This window comes from Cyanistes caeruleus, chromosome Z, assembly GCF_971803275.1.
Source record: "Cyanistes caeruleus chromosome Z, bCyaCae1.hap1.1, whole genome shotgun sequence".
NCBI classification, from domain to species: Eukaryota; Metazoa; Chordata; class Aves; order Passeriformes; family Paridae; genus Cyanistes; species Cyanistes caeruleus.
The window spans coordinates 60,286,992-60,303,308 of NC_141732.1; the positions used below are offsets into that span (position 1 = coordinate 60,286,992).

At 37.8% G+C, this 16,317-nt stretch overlaps 1 protein-coding gene across 13 annotated transcripts in view; it reads right to left on the reverse strand.

The window, feature by feature from the left end:
* The window catches only part of ERBIN (erbb2 interacting protein), a 116,320-nt gene that overhangs the window by 52,225 nt on the left and 47,778 nt on the right, over positions 1-16,317 (reverse strand). For all 13 annotated transcript variants that reach the window (XM_086867008.1, XM_086867012.1, XM_023943802.2 and 10 more), the window contains 2 exons: positions 10,032-10,229; positions 7,093-7,210 (listed from right to left, as the gene is read on the reverse strand). In XM_086867008.1, coding sequence (XP_086723134.1) covers positions 7,093-7,210; positions 10,032-10,220 — 307 coding nt within the window. In that variant the 5' untranslated portion in view covers positions 10,221-10,229. The remainder of the gene's footprint in view (positions 1-7,092; positions 7,211-10,031; positions 10,230-16,317) is intronic.

Sequence of the window (16,317 nt, forward strand, 5' to 3'; positions counted from 1 at the left end):
GATCACCAGTAATTCTTGAGTAATTCAGCCAGGCTCCTTGAAGATACGCCTGACACACTAATTTACATAAACCAACACATGCCAGGGCAGGGTAAAATTCCAAAATGTGGAACAGTAGCAGAGTTGTTGACAACAGTTGTGGCCATAATGCTGTTTTGGACAATCTCCAAAGTTACATGGTTTTCAATCATGTTTAATTAACGGATGGAATGCTGTCAAGTACCAAAAGAAGCACAAAATGTAACCATTGGAAGCTGCTTTGCTTCCACCTGCCCTGCTCCCTACTACCCTGGACTGCAAAATTAATGCTATGCGTCCAGTCACTTTTTGCTATTACAAGACAACTGTCACTCAAAGCACACCCCGTTACAAAAATAAAGATACAAGTTGCTCTCTTGGTGAATTGGCAAGGCATAGTGACAATGGTGACACCACTGGTGCCTATGCTAAGTTCTTGGCAGAGTAAGCACTAGGTTTGAGCTGGGCAGCAGGTTCCTGGAGTCAAGGAAAACTGAGTCAAAGCTGAGAGACCTATCAGGACTGCCAGGAAATGACCAAGTTGCAGCAGTTCTTGCAAGTGAGAGAGAGCAGTTCTGCAGTGGAGAAAGGAATAGCCAGGAGCAAGTGATCATGGGAGACTTAAATGGGTCCTGTGAGTGTGAGTAAGAACAGGATGTGTGGCTTTAGAAGGAAGTGGTGCAGAGGAATGCATGTCAGTTCATGAGAAAGGGCACAGAGGAGGAGCTGCTCCATCCTACAGTGGTCAACATGCAGCATGCATGCAGCAAACTTTTTTGGCAACAAAGCTGGTGTCTACCCATTGCAACTGCTGGGCTGAGCGTGAGACTCAGAGAGTCCACAGCCTCCTCAGACAGATGCCTAAACCCGAACAGACTTCCTGAAGTCTCAGGGAGCCATCCAAACCCTCGGCTGCAGGGAATGCCAGAATCTGGGAGCCCTGCTAGAACCCAAAGGCAGAGTTGAGTGCCATGAGTGTAAGTGTTCCAGACAGACAAGCTTCATTGCATAAAATGCTCACTGGGCAGTGTTACTATCTGGGAATCTGAGCAGGCCATTGATGCTAGGATTAAGCTTTCACACAGGCAGGGTGATAACGCTCCTTTAAATCCTTGGGAGCTGAAAGTAATTAATATCCTACCCAAGCAAGTAGGACCAGCTAATTCACAAGGCAAGGGAGAACAGACTCTTGTCTCAACTCAGAGCAGGAGTTGAGCCACCAATACACCCTTAAAAATAGATTCTGTAGCTAGAAAGAGAAGAATCTAGGACAGGTAGTTAAGATCCAAAAGAAGAGAATTCTACTAAATTTATATAGTCATCTTCAGGGAGACCAGCAGCTAAAGGACAGTACAAGAAAGATGGAGAGCACCTTTTACAAGAGCAAGTAGTGACAGGACATGGGATGGATGGGGCTACATTTAGATTTGATGCTAGGAAAATCTTTATTTTGAGAGTGGTGAAAACTGGCTACCCAGAGAAGTTGTACTGGAAGTACTTAGGATAAGGTTGGACGGGACTCTAAGCAACCTGGTCTAGTGAAAAATGTCCCTCTTTCTGTCAAGGGAGTTGAAGTGAGATGATTTTTGAAGTCCCTTCCAACACAAATCATTCTATTCTGTGATCCTATTCTATGCTGTCTTTACATGCAAATCCACGTCTACAAACCCCGTAATTACTTTTACAATACCTTTTCTTTTGTTACAAACATTTCTTTTGACTCCAGGGAGACATTTTTAATAAACTTATTTCAGAATTTCAGATACATACATGCAAATGTCACATTCAAAACCTTATCGGCATTGAAATTTCATTCCATTCACATCCTCTCTCACAGAGATAATTTTATGGTGAACAGACAAATTCTTTTCAGGACCTTCAATCAGAATGTATTTAAGAAATACTACTACAAATGCTTGAAAAAGGACTTTAAATAGAAGGGCTGCCTACATTTAGTGCACATTTCTAACCTCCATACAATGATATACCTTCACAGAGCTACAGACTCAGAACTCTACAGCAAATCAATTATCTTTTATTTCACTATCATGCATGACCAAAAACCCCAGTCCTGTCTGCCTCTCTGTCAGTATAAGCAGAGAAAAGGCAAATTTACAGCAAGTAATTTTGTATTCAGGATCTTCCCATCTTCTTCCAGCAGAAAACAATACTTGGATCTGTCTCCCTCTATGACTATGAACAATTCTCAATTCCTTGGAACAGCCATAATCCAAAACGTACTAGATGAGCAACATGAAACTGGATAGTTTCTTGGATTCTCATTCTCCAATTCCATAAATTCTGGCACAGAGCGTATTAAAGATGGTTTGCCAAATCAACAGATTATTTTACAACATTGAAAAAAACCATATTTGATCTAAATTTGCATCTGTTAACAAAACTCTTTAAAATTACTGGAATAACTTTATAGGATATGCCTGAAAGCAGGCGGTTGAGGGGAGAGGAGTGTTGTCTTAGGCTTAGTTTGTCTATTTCTCCATTATTTTTTTTATTTTAATTTAATTGTTAATACAGATTAACAATCTGACATGAGTAAATTTGCTGTAACATCACTGTGAAAGAAATACCTAAGATACTACTGAAGGTACTGTTATTTCCAAAGCCCCAGGTTATTCTTGGTCTTCTAGTAATTTTCTTTCTGTTTAATCCTCCAAAGACCTGAATAATATTGAACTTAAAAAAATCAATCTTTTTCTTTCACCACCTGCACATAGGGAAAAAATAGATCATCTCTGTTTCCCACTAGACTAATCCCACAGACACAAGCAATTTCAAGTGCATTTCCCAATCTTCCAGGAAAGCCTGGTTTTCCTAGCAGTCACCTCATCCTATGTTTCAGCCTTTCAAACCACTTGATTCTACTGACCTGTAAATCTAACTCTTCTGTACATTTAGGTAAGCCATCAGCCACTGCACATAAATGCTTTCCCTTTCTTCAGAGAAGAGGCAAAAGTATTTCCTTGACAGCCTTTCACATTGCCCTAGATGCATGCTAAGGCTGGCATGCCACAGTCACATGGAAATTACTGTTGCCTAAAGTTTAACCCCAAAAGACTCTGATTCCAGAGGTGAAGAGTGGTGTTGCAGGATTTTTTTGGAGGGTGGTTATTTTTTTGTACAGCTGTCAATATATAAATTAATTTGCCATACAGGATTAAAAATGTTTTGATTTCCTTTAGCCTCAAAAATAAAACATTAATTAAATTAATTTTTCTACACTTGTCTCATATTCTGTATGCTGCAACTTAAGATGTAACCCATCAGGTTACAGGAGTGAGAGGAAACGCATGTCTCAATGCTTTGTGAGTGCAGGATGTAATTTCTGGTATAGGAACACAGTTAATTTATTGAACCATTTGTTCAATTATCATTTCATCTTTGTGACTATGACAGCACAAGGCTTCAACTAAAAATTTCAAAGCTGAGGTGTATCTGGAAAGAAGCAACAAAATACTTCTGATATTAAGGGTTCACAGTAGCCTTGGGAATCAGGTTAAAATGCCATAAAAGGACAGTTGATGTCCTCACTACCAAAGAGCTACAGAATTTATTGACTACTACCAACAATAAAAGCAGAATTAAGGCTAACTCTAATCTACGTTTGCTGCACATATAGCAGCAGTTTGGTATTTTTAGGCACCACAACCACTTCAGTAGCCATGGATAATACATTCCAGACCACACTCTTGTACAAAGACTCCTGTATGCTCCTCAACTTGGAACCATTACAGGCTTGTGCTCTAACTCAGCATATGTCTCATAACATACATCACTTTGAACAGTAGATAAACTGGCAGAGTAGTAGTTAAATCCAGATTTGTAAATTAAAAAATCACCCTGTCTGGCTCAAGGAGGCCCAATAAGAGAAGGTGCTGCACACTGGGAGCATACAGGGAAACAATGCACGTCTCCTGGCTTCCTGTATTTTACTAAATTTTCCCTAGGCTTCTACTTTTGGTCAACACTGGAGACAGGATGCTAGATAAGATGTATAAATGTTCTGATAAAACGTTATCAAATATTCTTAAGTATCAGTATTTGCTCATCTGCTGTGTCTCTGTTATACAGTTTTATATATTGTGTGTAGGTGTATGAAATCAAACACATTTAAGCCAGAAATTAAAAGGGCAAGATTTTCACATGCTATTAAAGCACCACAAAGATTGTTTTCTTGGACTAACATCTTACACATAATGAATCTGCAACCTTGAAAATTTCAGCAATTTTCATCTTTCATCTAACCATCAAATATTAAGTGTCACAGCATTGTCACAGTACAGCTGGCCTGGACTGGACAAAGCAAATCTGACCATAACAGAAATCCAATCCAGTTTAGCATAGTTCATGCCTGAACATGTCCCTGGGTAAGTTACAGGGGACCCACAGCCAGCCCCATCCAAGCTGAGAAGTAAGCACTCCACTGGCCAGGAAGCTGGGCAGTGAGAGAGATATCAGCCAACAGATGTCTAGCCTGGGAGATTTGAATTGGGTATTTAAATGAGATCTGAATAATAAACAAGACTGTTTGTCTCATGAGCACCTGGAGCTATGGATCTATGAGTTTATATATGCATATAATTCTGCTTGGACAACTGGATGGTCTCCCACAATTGGTCTCACCCTGTAAGCCAGAGTATAATTCATAAGGTAATTTGGAAACATTTTAAATTTCAAGCTTGGTTTTTCATTTTCCTATTAGCTTTTTAAAAAACTAAATACTTTACATTTGATTATGCCCGTGCCAGAAACATCTCAAATATTTTATGTGAAAGTCCTATCATATTTTATGTATACTGGTATTTGAAAACTAAACTCTAGCTGTTCTTCTAAAAATACAACCTTTAAAAATAAATGCATGTTTGATGTCAAGGCATCTGCACTTCATGATTTAGCCAAGCTCATCTCAGAAGGAAACACTTATGGTATATCAGTACTTCAGTAGAGGAACTATCACCATTCACTTGCTGCAACCCCAGGAATCTGAAAACCACTGAATTATTGGAATTTGGCATCTCTCATCATCCTGTACTTTTGGGGACTAATCTCCCCTAATCACGGCTTTTTTATAAACTGAATTAAAGCAATTCTTTTCACAGAAGTCCACTGCTTCCACATTCTATTCTTTTGAGATATAACAGAAAAAGGAAGAATTGCAGATTTTGATAAAATTTGCTAGTCTTAGAAAAGTAGTAAAATACCACCTATTTGGGTCTATTATAGACACCCATCAGAACAATGAGAAAGTGAGTAGTAAACTCTTACAAAGAGAAAAACAGACACAAGGGAGGAAAGTAGGCTTGCAATTGTCAATAGAAAAATTTTCCATGGTTGCAACAGCAGTGAGCTAAAGAGAAAGGGAAAGGCACTTACGCCAACAAACAAGGTCTCAAATAATACCGAGTTTACTAGAGAATAAAGAGCACTACTTCTTTCTTCACCCAGCAGGAACAAACAAGGACTCTTAATTTGGTTTTTTTGAATTTTATAGAGCTTTTAGAACTACTGAAAACAAGATGTCCCCAGTAAACAAACTTGTGACCTCAGAACTGTTTTTTATGTGCAACACCACTCAGAGAAGCTATCCAAATTGTGGTAGGTCTGGCACCAGGCACATGGTAGTAGTTTATATAAGCTTGTATCCCCTTTTATTTCTCTGAAGGGTGTTAAAAAAACCAACCTCTAGATAACAGAAATTCATAGTTTAGTGGGATAGCATATCATCTACCTCAGATGAACAAGTGCTCTTTCAGCACTGAATTCTTTAGGCTTAGTTCAGGGCCATGACATTTTAGACAAGCTTCAGCTGACTATTTATGTACATGAGCTATGGAATTTGCCAACAGCAGCACACAAATCCCCTTTTGCTGCTTTTAAGTCTTCTGCATTGAGAACTTACAAACAGTTAACACTTTCAACAATTCAGTCCAGGACAAAAAGATGATTCTTCCTCTCTTGTGTGTTAGTGTGACAGTTTAAGGCCAGCATTCTTTAAGAAAGACTATCAATCCACTTGTACCAGGAAGAGATCAGTAACAATCAGGTCAATTTATCACACTAAATGCTGTGTTCATTAAGCAGAGATAATAGAGTGACAGTTTAAGTACAGATTGGGCTACAACAAACAATCCAGGAAAATACCAAGACATCAGCAATTGGAATGCTTTCTTAGTAAAGCAGAATTCACTTCTCTTTGTGGAGTCATAATTAGTTAGCAGCCCAAATAACACAATAAATCGAATGACAAAATCTTTGGAATATTTAAGTAACTCTTATTTTCAAGTATTATTTCAATGAGGTACCCTCTTACTTAACTTTAAATTAGTAAGACAAAACTATTCTATGCTCCTCAATTAGCATAATTTATCTTCTCTCTCAAATACATCACACAACTAAGTTCAATGACAATGTTATTTCATTTTCTACACAGTTCCACGTATCTGCCAGCTTAGCAGAGAAGCACCATCGGTAAAATCCCACGTATACAGTACTTCCAATATTTCATAACTTATAAAAGTCTGACTCACAGAGAATGATAGATTTTTAACATGTCGGACAAGTGAACTAAATCATGTTTACGGACACATAAATACACTTACCCATGCAAGAGAAGTTACCATCCCCAGAGCAGGACAGCAAAGCCAAGTGCTACTATACTACAATATTCTAACAGCTTATTAAAATAAACCAAAACCAATTTTCATATGAAATACATTATACCAATAAAATCCAGCAAAAATTACAAGTTCTTGTGAAAACTCTCTTCAGTATAGTGAAAGATTATAAGAGTTACTAAAATTAACATTTGAGCTTATGTATTTTGAGAAAATATAAAATGCCAGACAGCATTATCTACAAATCAAATAATCTAAGAGACACAAATATCACAACCAGATCATAAAAGAGCATCTTTTTATTGTAAGCAGGGATTTAGAGTAGTAATTTTAAAATTACTAGCTGCGTAGCATCTAGAAATCATAGTTTCACTAGTGTCTTTGTACAGTCAATGGTGATTCGCCTCCTAGTTACCTCAATACAATAAGCAAAGTGACTTACCATTCTTGCTGACATCCAGTTCCCTGAGATTAATGAGATTTGCAATGGATGCTGGCAATGTGGTTAGATCATTGTCTGGCAAACTCAGCTTGTGTAGAGACTGACAGTTAAAAAGTTGCTATTGAAACAAAGAAAAAAGTGAAAGTGATTTTCTTTCAGTTTTCTCTATATAGCTTTTGTTTTTAACCCCTGTAAACTTCTCACCTCATGGCATGAAGACCAGGTTATTTAGAGTTTTTGACTACCAAAATTTTTTAACTACTTTCATTGAAAATTGACTCATATTACAATGCTTAAGAAAGCAAAAAAAATGTAGATGGTCACAAGTCAGCAGCTATGCTTAATACTTCCTACAAATTGCTTCCAGGATCTCAGAAACTGTGACCTGTAGTTACATATAGGCCTGCAAACATTGCAAAACATTTTCTATAATAGACATGCCATGTGACACCCCAGACGTGAGTAGAGTTTATTCAAGAAAGACAAGAAAATATGATAGACACATCCTTTGAAGTCAAATCGCTCTGGAACACAGGATTTCAGTAGATATTCACCTCCTCTCAAAGTAGAAATTTTTTACATTTTCTACATCTTCTATTATTCTTCCCATTCACACTTCGTAAGTATAAAAAAGAATCCAAAAAGTTGGGAAAATTTTGAAACAAATGACTAGTGAAAATATTGAAACTAGTCAAAGTTCAAGCTAGGAGTACAGAAAACTGTCTAATCTCTTGTGTATACATGCATTAACATCTTTATCAAATACTAGATCAGAGACAGATCTCTTCTTGAATTCAAGGTACTTAGAGATTCTTCCTCAAAAGCTTTACATTTTGACAACGTAGGGCAAATAATCTTAACATAATGGAAGAAAAAAACCTCAAAAGATATGCAGGAAACTTACAAATAGCATTAAAACAGATTTAGTAAGATAGCAGGTGAAAAGATTCATCTGAACAATTTCTGCTGAACATTCCTTTCGTGACAACTTTGGATAAGATCATGCATAAATACCTTGACTCAGTGATTTTCTCTTTTGGAATTCTGAGAAGATATCATAAAAAGCCAGGAAGTGTTCATTGACCAAAAAAAAAATTATTCCAATCACTATCATACCAATGGGCTCAGTTTGACCAAAATTCTTTGTGTCTCTCTCAACTACAAGGCCATTATTTGAACCAGAGACTGAACAAGTCCCATTCCTGAAAATTTGCACATACCACCCCAGAACAAAAGCCGACATGGATTAGCAAGATGGACAGTTAAAGGAAGGGGCTTTAACTTGTCTACTGTTGTTTCCAATTCTTCAGAAATATGCCTGTTAGAACTCATTTATCATAAAGGCTTTGAAGAGTTACAAGTCACTTAGGATTCTTTAATTAGCTCAGATATTTTGGAGCCATTCCCTTATTTCAAAAATACATACTTAAACTGTTTCCCTGGAAAGCAAAAATCTAAAATCTTGGCATCATTAGAAATTTTTCTGATAACTCAGGTCAAGGCACATGCAGCACAAGGAATTGCAAGATCCCTAAAGGAAAATGGAGGAGGAAGGGAGGGTGATGTTGGCTTTGCAGTTGTTCCTTCTGTTGTTCTTCTTTAGTGTTTACGTATTCATAATTACTAGTAGTAAATGAAGTGCAGGAAGCCACATAATTAAAGACTATTTTACAACAGAATTCTGATTTCTTCCAAACATCAGAATGAGAGAGAAAAGTAAAACTGTTAGTTTGAGCTTTTCAGCTCAAATGCACAGCATGGCATTTGGAGTAAATATGGTACTTTTTCAGATGTGATTTAGCATATAGGATGAAATAATTTCAAATTCACTGTCAATTTTGAAGCTGAGACTATGCACCAACATTTCATGTAAAGTCAATTCCTTCTCTACCACAACCTTTCTCTCCTCCCTGGTTTGCTCATACTGTGTCCTCAACAGGTCAGCTAAACTAAGGAACTGTACTGTAAGAACTGAGCTTTGAAATAAGCTGGAATTCTTAAAAGATTCAGAGAAATTAAAAAAAATCCAACAGCCACACTTATGTGTCATTTCATTGGTAAGGTTGACAAACAGCCCCAAAAGAGTTGTGTTGTGGCATACAAAGGCCAGATCACAAAATATTACTTGTGTTTTCTAAGTGGCAAATAGGAAAGGTGAGAGTGGGAATGTCTTAACAGGGTTTCAGAAAACTAGAGGGGGCCTGATAAGTATCACACACTTCATACTTGAAATGGCTTAATTAAAAGCCTTTTTCAAGTTGGAAGACTAAATAAAATGGAAAAGGAATACACAGCTTGAAACTCTGGCTCCATATTGGCTAGGATAATTTCAAATATTACAAGCCTTCACTACCCCTAATCTCTCTGCTTGTGATATTTGCTGTATTTGAATTTCAATGTGGGGGCGTTTTCTTTTGAAAATTGAAAGAGTAACAAAAAATACTGACCAAAATTACTTAAAAGCTGGAAAAATCTTTACTTCCTCAGAAATATGCCTTTAAGTATGACTTACTCTAAATCCCATTAACTTGAAGCAAGTGTAGGCTATTACATGTCCCTGCAGTTAAGGAAAAAAAAACCAAACCCAAAAAGGAACAAAAGATGAATGTTCAGGCAATCTTTCTAATCACATGGATAATTAAACTGTAGACTAGACCAAGGCAAGTGGTAGTCTACCCACTTCTAAGTGCACAGAAATAGATTTATTAACCAGTCTTTTCTGCTTTGTAACTCTCTTGAGCTGGAACTGTTGCTTGAACAATTTCATTCCAATTCATACAACAAAACAGTCCAGCTCAAATGCATAAACTTTCAGACTACTAAGGCTGCTTCATGGCAAAGTACAGCCCAAAAGCTGAAGCTAGACACTATTAGCTTCTACAATGCTGGTGAAGTAAAGACTTAATAAGTGTACCTAAAAGGAAAATCATCCAACATACCTTTGGAAGCTCTTCAATCTGATTAGCATCTAAATACAGTTCTTCCAAGGTCTTTTCAAAAGTAAAAATCTCCTTAGGCACCTGTTCCAGGCTGCAGTGAGAATAATCAAGTGTAGTCACCGTTTCCTCCTCTCCACGCAGACAGCGGCATGGCACCAGCCGCAAAAACAAATTCCGCTTTGTTGTCATTTTCAGGCACTGTGAAAGGGAAATTAGTCCATTTAAAAACCAACACAGCCTCAGAAATACTCACATGCAGTTTCTCAACCTTCCACTGGTTGCTAAATACTGAAAAGAAGTAACATATATATGTACCTGCATATACATTTGTGTACACATTTTCTTTTAAATACAACAGAACTCTGATGACATTAAATGGTGCTAATACATCTAAAGATACCAGAAGATGAAGTCAAGGTTTAGCCTGTGACTTGTCACCAGCTAACACATTCCTACACTGCAGAGGATCAGAGAAGTTTGAAATGGGCATTTCTGAAGCGTCAATTTTGTCTTTACAACACAGCTTATCCTACCTTTACAAATGTCAGTGGAGTATTTTTGTTTAGCACAATAAAATTCACCCTCTACAGAGCATTAAATTGTAGCTATAGGAAACTAATCAGGTTTTTTTTGTACATGCAAATTCACATACCCTAATTACAAATCCCTCATTTAATGACAGAATACAATAAAAGGAATCAGTTTTTACCAACTGTTCTTTCTGCAGTTTAAACAGAAAAGTTTCCAAGTGCAGAGATAACAACATGACCTCTTCTTGCAACTTCATGCCCTTTGGAAAACTTCAACAGATCTTGCTGTGCACACTGGAACAAGGAAACTTCAGCTTGCTATGGGAATAAACCTTTCTTCCTTTGAACTCATTGTTACAACAGTTCCCTCTATTCTCCATGACTTCTACATTATCCCTATTCAGCCTGAGAAGGCAAACCTAAATGGTGCTGACTAGCTAATCACTGACAGCACACATCAGCCATGTTCCTGCTGCAGTAACAACTCAAGTTTAGATCTCTTTCTCTAACTAGCAATGGATTTTCACAAAATCTTCAAAATATTACCTCAGGTTTCAAGTTTGTCTGAAATTAGATGACAGACTCAACTTTTCAAGAAGGACCAACATATGCAGACCAACAACACAATCATGTCAGCTTCATTTCCTTGGGAAATCGGCTTAAATATACATACTTCTCCAAAACAGCACTATTTATTTTCTCAATCAAACTGCCAACACTCCAAACAAAAATATGCCTTTTTTTTATCTCCCCTATTTTTGAACTGATGAAATTATATTTCAACTTCTGGACAAGTGACAGGAAACTTTCTCCTCCAAGTGCCAAAAAAGTATTTCAGACACATTTACCAGACTGCACTTCAACTTTCAGACAGTACGTTAGTCATACAGGGAGAACATAAAATACCATGCCCATGGCACTATGTAAAGTCACAAGCAAGACCCCTTTTCTCACTAAGACAAGTAATGCACTTGGATTTTCCTCTATGTGCAGCTTAGCTTGCCAAATACGTCACAGTATGTACAATTCATATGGCAACAGATCAAGGGACTGCTATACTTTAGTGCTTTCATTAACCAGAAGTAGAATTTATCACACAGGCTGTGAACAGTGAACTGACTGTGAACAGTCAGATTCTACATCCATCCATTAAAAAAAAAAAATGGATGAAAACTCTTCATTAGAATAGTGGGATGTCAAAACCTCATTTTTTAATAATGCTTCCACGTTGCTAGAATTTTGCTACAACATTGATTATCAGAACACAATATTTCCCATAAAACTGCAGCCACATTATTTAAACAAAAAGTGATCTAAAGAATTAAAAAGATATTTAACTCTATTGCAATACAAAGAGTTTGGAGACTGCAAGTTTCACACTGGGGATTTCCACAAAATGGGAAAGTCAGCAAAACAGATATCATAAGCTCCTCCTGCCTCCTCCACAGGAACAGGCTTAAGAATGACATCTTCCAGCCACCCATAGACAGATGCCAAAGATGCTATGGAAGCTGATGTGCTCACTTGATCAAAGTTACCCATGCCTTCTCCAAGCCTCTGATGCTGCACATGAAAACACAAGTTGAATTCCCTGGCCAACACATAAAAACAGAAAGCCTTTGATTAAAAAGAAATTTTATCTCATTTTGCTAGTAGTAATAGTAGTTCAGAGAATGGCAAAACACGATACTTTCAAAAGAAGCATCAACAGCAGTCTCTTTAAACAGGAGTATGAACAGAAGAACATATGTCATGGAAACAAGAATTGGCAGGGATTGTACATTTGAGTTGATTACCAGAAGTCTGGCAAGGAAAGGCACACCTATATCCCACCAGCTGCAGCCATCAATAAATTCACTTTCTCCAGCTATTTCAGCTTCTGAGAACTATATTTTGAAAGCAGAATATTAAAAAGTTTACTATATGCCTCATATAAATAACAAAAAAATATACTACTTGTAATTCAAATACCTCAACAAAACCAGATTCATTACACTATTTTCCCACTCTTCTTCAGTGGATGTTCTTTTCACTTGAAGTCGTACTTGTTCATGTCTCTACAGTTTCCAAAGCATCAAAACTCATAAAGCTGAACAATGCAAAACCCACATATACTTAGTTTTCTTAACTTATTCCTTTATTTTGTAAGACAGCTCTTGAGCTTTTGGAAGGCATGTGGGAAGAAAGATCTGCTAACAGATCACATGCATCCACAGCACTGTAAACAGATTAACAAACAAATGCCTGTACAATATCACAGAGCTGGGTCATAGCTCCTTCAGTTACCATGTCCCTTTTATATACTTAAACTCACAGATCACATCTTAAGCCCAAAAACTCAAAACTCATATTTAAGTACCAAATAAACAACCATCCTCCAAAGCACTGGTTTGACCAACCTGGGCATATATCTAATTGTAACTCTTCAAAAGCCGGAATGAACCAAGAAAGCTTCATTTAGGTGAAGGTGGGGAACTGCAATGTGATTTAATTCAAAATGGTTTTATGTTTGTTCAAATTTTACTTCTACACATACAGGAAGAACTGTTTAACCCTCATGTTCTACAACAGAGATGGCTGCCAATACTAGGAAATGGGTGTGTCAGGATAGTGGCAGGAAGCATTCCTCGCTGACACTCCTCTATAATATATATTTTATAAACCAGCAGTCAGACAAACACACATCTCTCTCTGTCTACCCATCTTGTGGCCAGTTGCCCTAGCAGAAAAATTGTAATGGATGAAAGGAATCAGAAAACACAAAAGAGAATCCACTGTTAGAACTATCAAAGACAGGAAAACGTGATTTCACACACAATATGTGCTTCTCTTATTTTGCTCAGATAGGAACTTCTCAATGTTTAGTTTAAGTACACAGAATGTAGAAAGGTACACAAAGGATAGTGATTTTTTCTTGCCCATAAAACAGGCAAGAATATCAAGAATAATCTTGATTTCCTAATAGACTACATCAGACCACTTGAACCACCAAATCCAACAATGTAAAAATTGTCTTGCAGACCTACAATGTTGTGATGGCTTATTTTTCTCCATCACTTAACAACCCCAATTCTTAATGGGGTTAAAACAGTAATAGTAAAACAATGAAGACAGCGAAGGAAAAAAAAGAAAAAAACTCAAAGCACATATAAAACTCCTTTGCTTCCTCAACCATTAGAGCCTTGATACAAGTTTACCTGAGGTTCAGTGTTCACAGCCAACAGGAATATTATAACCTTTATCTAGATCTTGGGTTGTTTTGTGGTTTTTTTCACTTCTTGAAAGAATATAAAGAAAAAAAACATCACTCTGCACATATCTGATCCACCTTGGACAATGGTCTGCAGGGTAATCTCTGTTTTGGTGCCTGGAGGACCTCCTCTCCCTCCTTCACTGTCCCTGGTGTCTGTCTGCAGGGCTGTCTCACATATCCTCACTTTTCTTGCCTGGCTATTGTACAGTTGTTTTTAATGCTTCCTTAAATATATTATCACAGAGGTGCTACCAAGATTGCTAACTGACTCAGCTTTGGCCAGTGGTGGGTCCACCTTGGAAACAGCTGGAATTTGTTCCATCCAGCATGGGGGCAGCTTCAGGCAACTTCCCATGTACTAAAGTCACACCTGCAGATCCCCATGTAGGATCCCAGAAGATAAGGGTCTAATGTGTTTGCCTCAAACACCAGCAGCACGGTGGCTGTGCCACCAGCCAAGGACTGTAGGTAACAACAGCCAAGGACTGCTGGCAGTAACACGGTGAGAAAGAACAAGATGTGACTGGACAAGGGGCCATGCAGAGGTAGGACACCGCTTTTCTGGGACACACGTCTTTGATCTTCTTCCTGGAGATAAGCACAGCTCAGTACAGGACAAACAGAGAAATGAGGTAGAGAAGCAGACACAGACTGTATGAGAAGAACAAGACCACCAAAGATCCAAAGCCCTCGGACACATTTGCATAAGGACCTGGAAGAACAGACTCTGCATGATGACTAATTTACACAGAAAACCCGAAACTTTTCTCCAGGTCAGGGAAAGTTTATCTATTAAAAACACACCCCAAATCAAGCCCTGGTGCATGGCAGCCCCTGGATCCTGGACATCCCATTGTCTGGATAAATACAGAAGCCAGCACTGGCTCTCTTTCTTACTCCCTCTCTCTCCATCTTTAATTTGTCTCTCCTTCTTTTCACCCTACATCTTTATCCAAAATCCACTGCTGTGTACATACATTAGGAGGTGCAGGACTAACGTACCAACTTCCGCACCATGTTTAATTAACTAACAAAATTTCAAAAGCTTTTATGGACCCAGTAATTTTCGTTATTCCTTCTGAAAAGCATCTGCAAGTCTTGGGTTCTCCCGTCCCCTTACAGGTGGGACATCAAACACCAGCTATTTAATACTTGCCACCTACACCCAATACAAACTGTAAACAGTAAAACAGAATAGAATACTATACAATCATGTAAATTATTGTAAAATGAAGCTGAAAATAAAAACATTGGTTTGAAGACCAATGAAAGTAAACAAGATCAACAGAAATCTTGCATATATGCTAAATTTTAACCCAGAAGAAATTAACATCATTCATGAACCATCACTCTTCCCTTGAGCTCTGATGATTCCCTGCATACTCCCATCACCCAAACACCTTGCAGTCCAACACCATCTGTAGACCTTCCAGAACCCATGGGACATTTTCATTTTAACCTCAAGTAGAGCTTAAGATCACAGTAATTTTGTCCTCAGTCTATGTTAATTTGTTTTGAAAGCAGCAATAGTTTCAGTGTATCATTAGTCCCTTAGATTTCCTGTCTGATGCTAACAGGATGGGATCGCTCATGGTCAAGAAAGCACTGCTTCCCCCTCTCAGGCCTCATATAAGGATGTTACATCAGCAGCAGTTGAAAACAAAATCAGTTATCAGATGTCTATACAGAAAGACAAGACAAACTAGACAGAAGAAGACACAAAATACAGTGATGTATTTTTTAGTCCACCTCACTGTCTACAAACTAGTGCAGAATTATGGAACTAAGCACATATAAACACAGAAAAGGGAAAGATTGAGTTGGGGAGTATATAACCTAACACACTGCTTGACAAATACAGAAAGGTTTTAATTAGCCAGCAGTCAGAAGTCACTGCATTTTCATGTCGAAACAAAGAATTATGAAAAAACCCATAAGGGTTTTTCTCTGCCTAAAGCAGTAACAAGCACCACAGAAGACACCAAAACACAGGTTTTGTGGTTTCTCAATGACAGATGCTATACTGTGAAAAGTAACAGCACAATTTACATTAACATCTTCCAGTTAAAAACAGCACAAATTCTCATGAATTTAGGAAAAACTATAAACAACATAGTCTTTCTAGAAGGAACACATCCTAGGTTTTTACAATAAACAGAATACAGAATTATTCACTCTAATCTTGAAGTATTTGACACCTCTTACTCATCAGGAAATCAAGGCGGGGAGGAGGGTGAAATGTGTAGGGGGTGGCATTAAGGCTTGGTACAGACTTCCCCTAAGATCAATCCAGTTCTCTTGGGCAGGAAAGGTGAACTTAAAAAACAAGCTGCAACCACCATTTTGCAAACACCCTAGCTTGAACGTGTGTTTCTCTTCAATCCATTTTTCTTATCATCTCTGGGAAAGGAAAGGATGGCTCCAACCTGATAACCACCTAAAAGGACCTGAAGCATGCAAAGACAGCCTGCACTGTGAAGAAACTTTCCCTTTTTAAGTATCA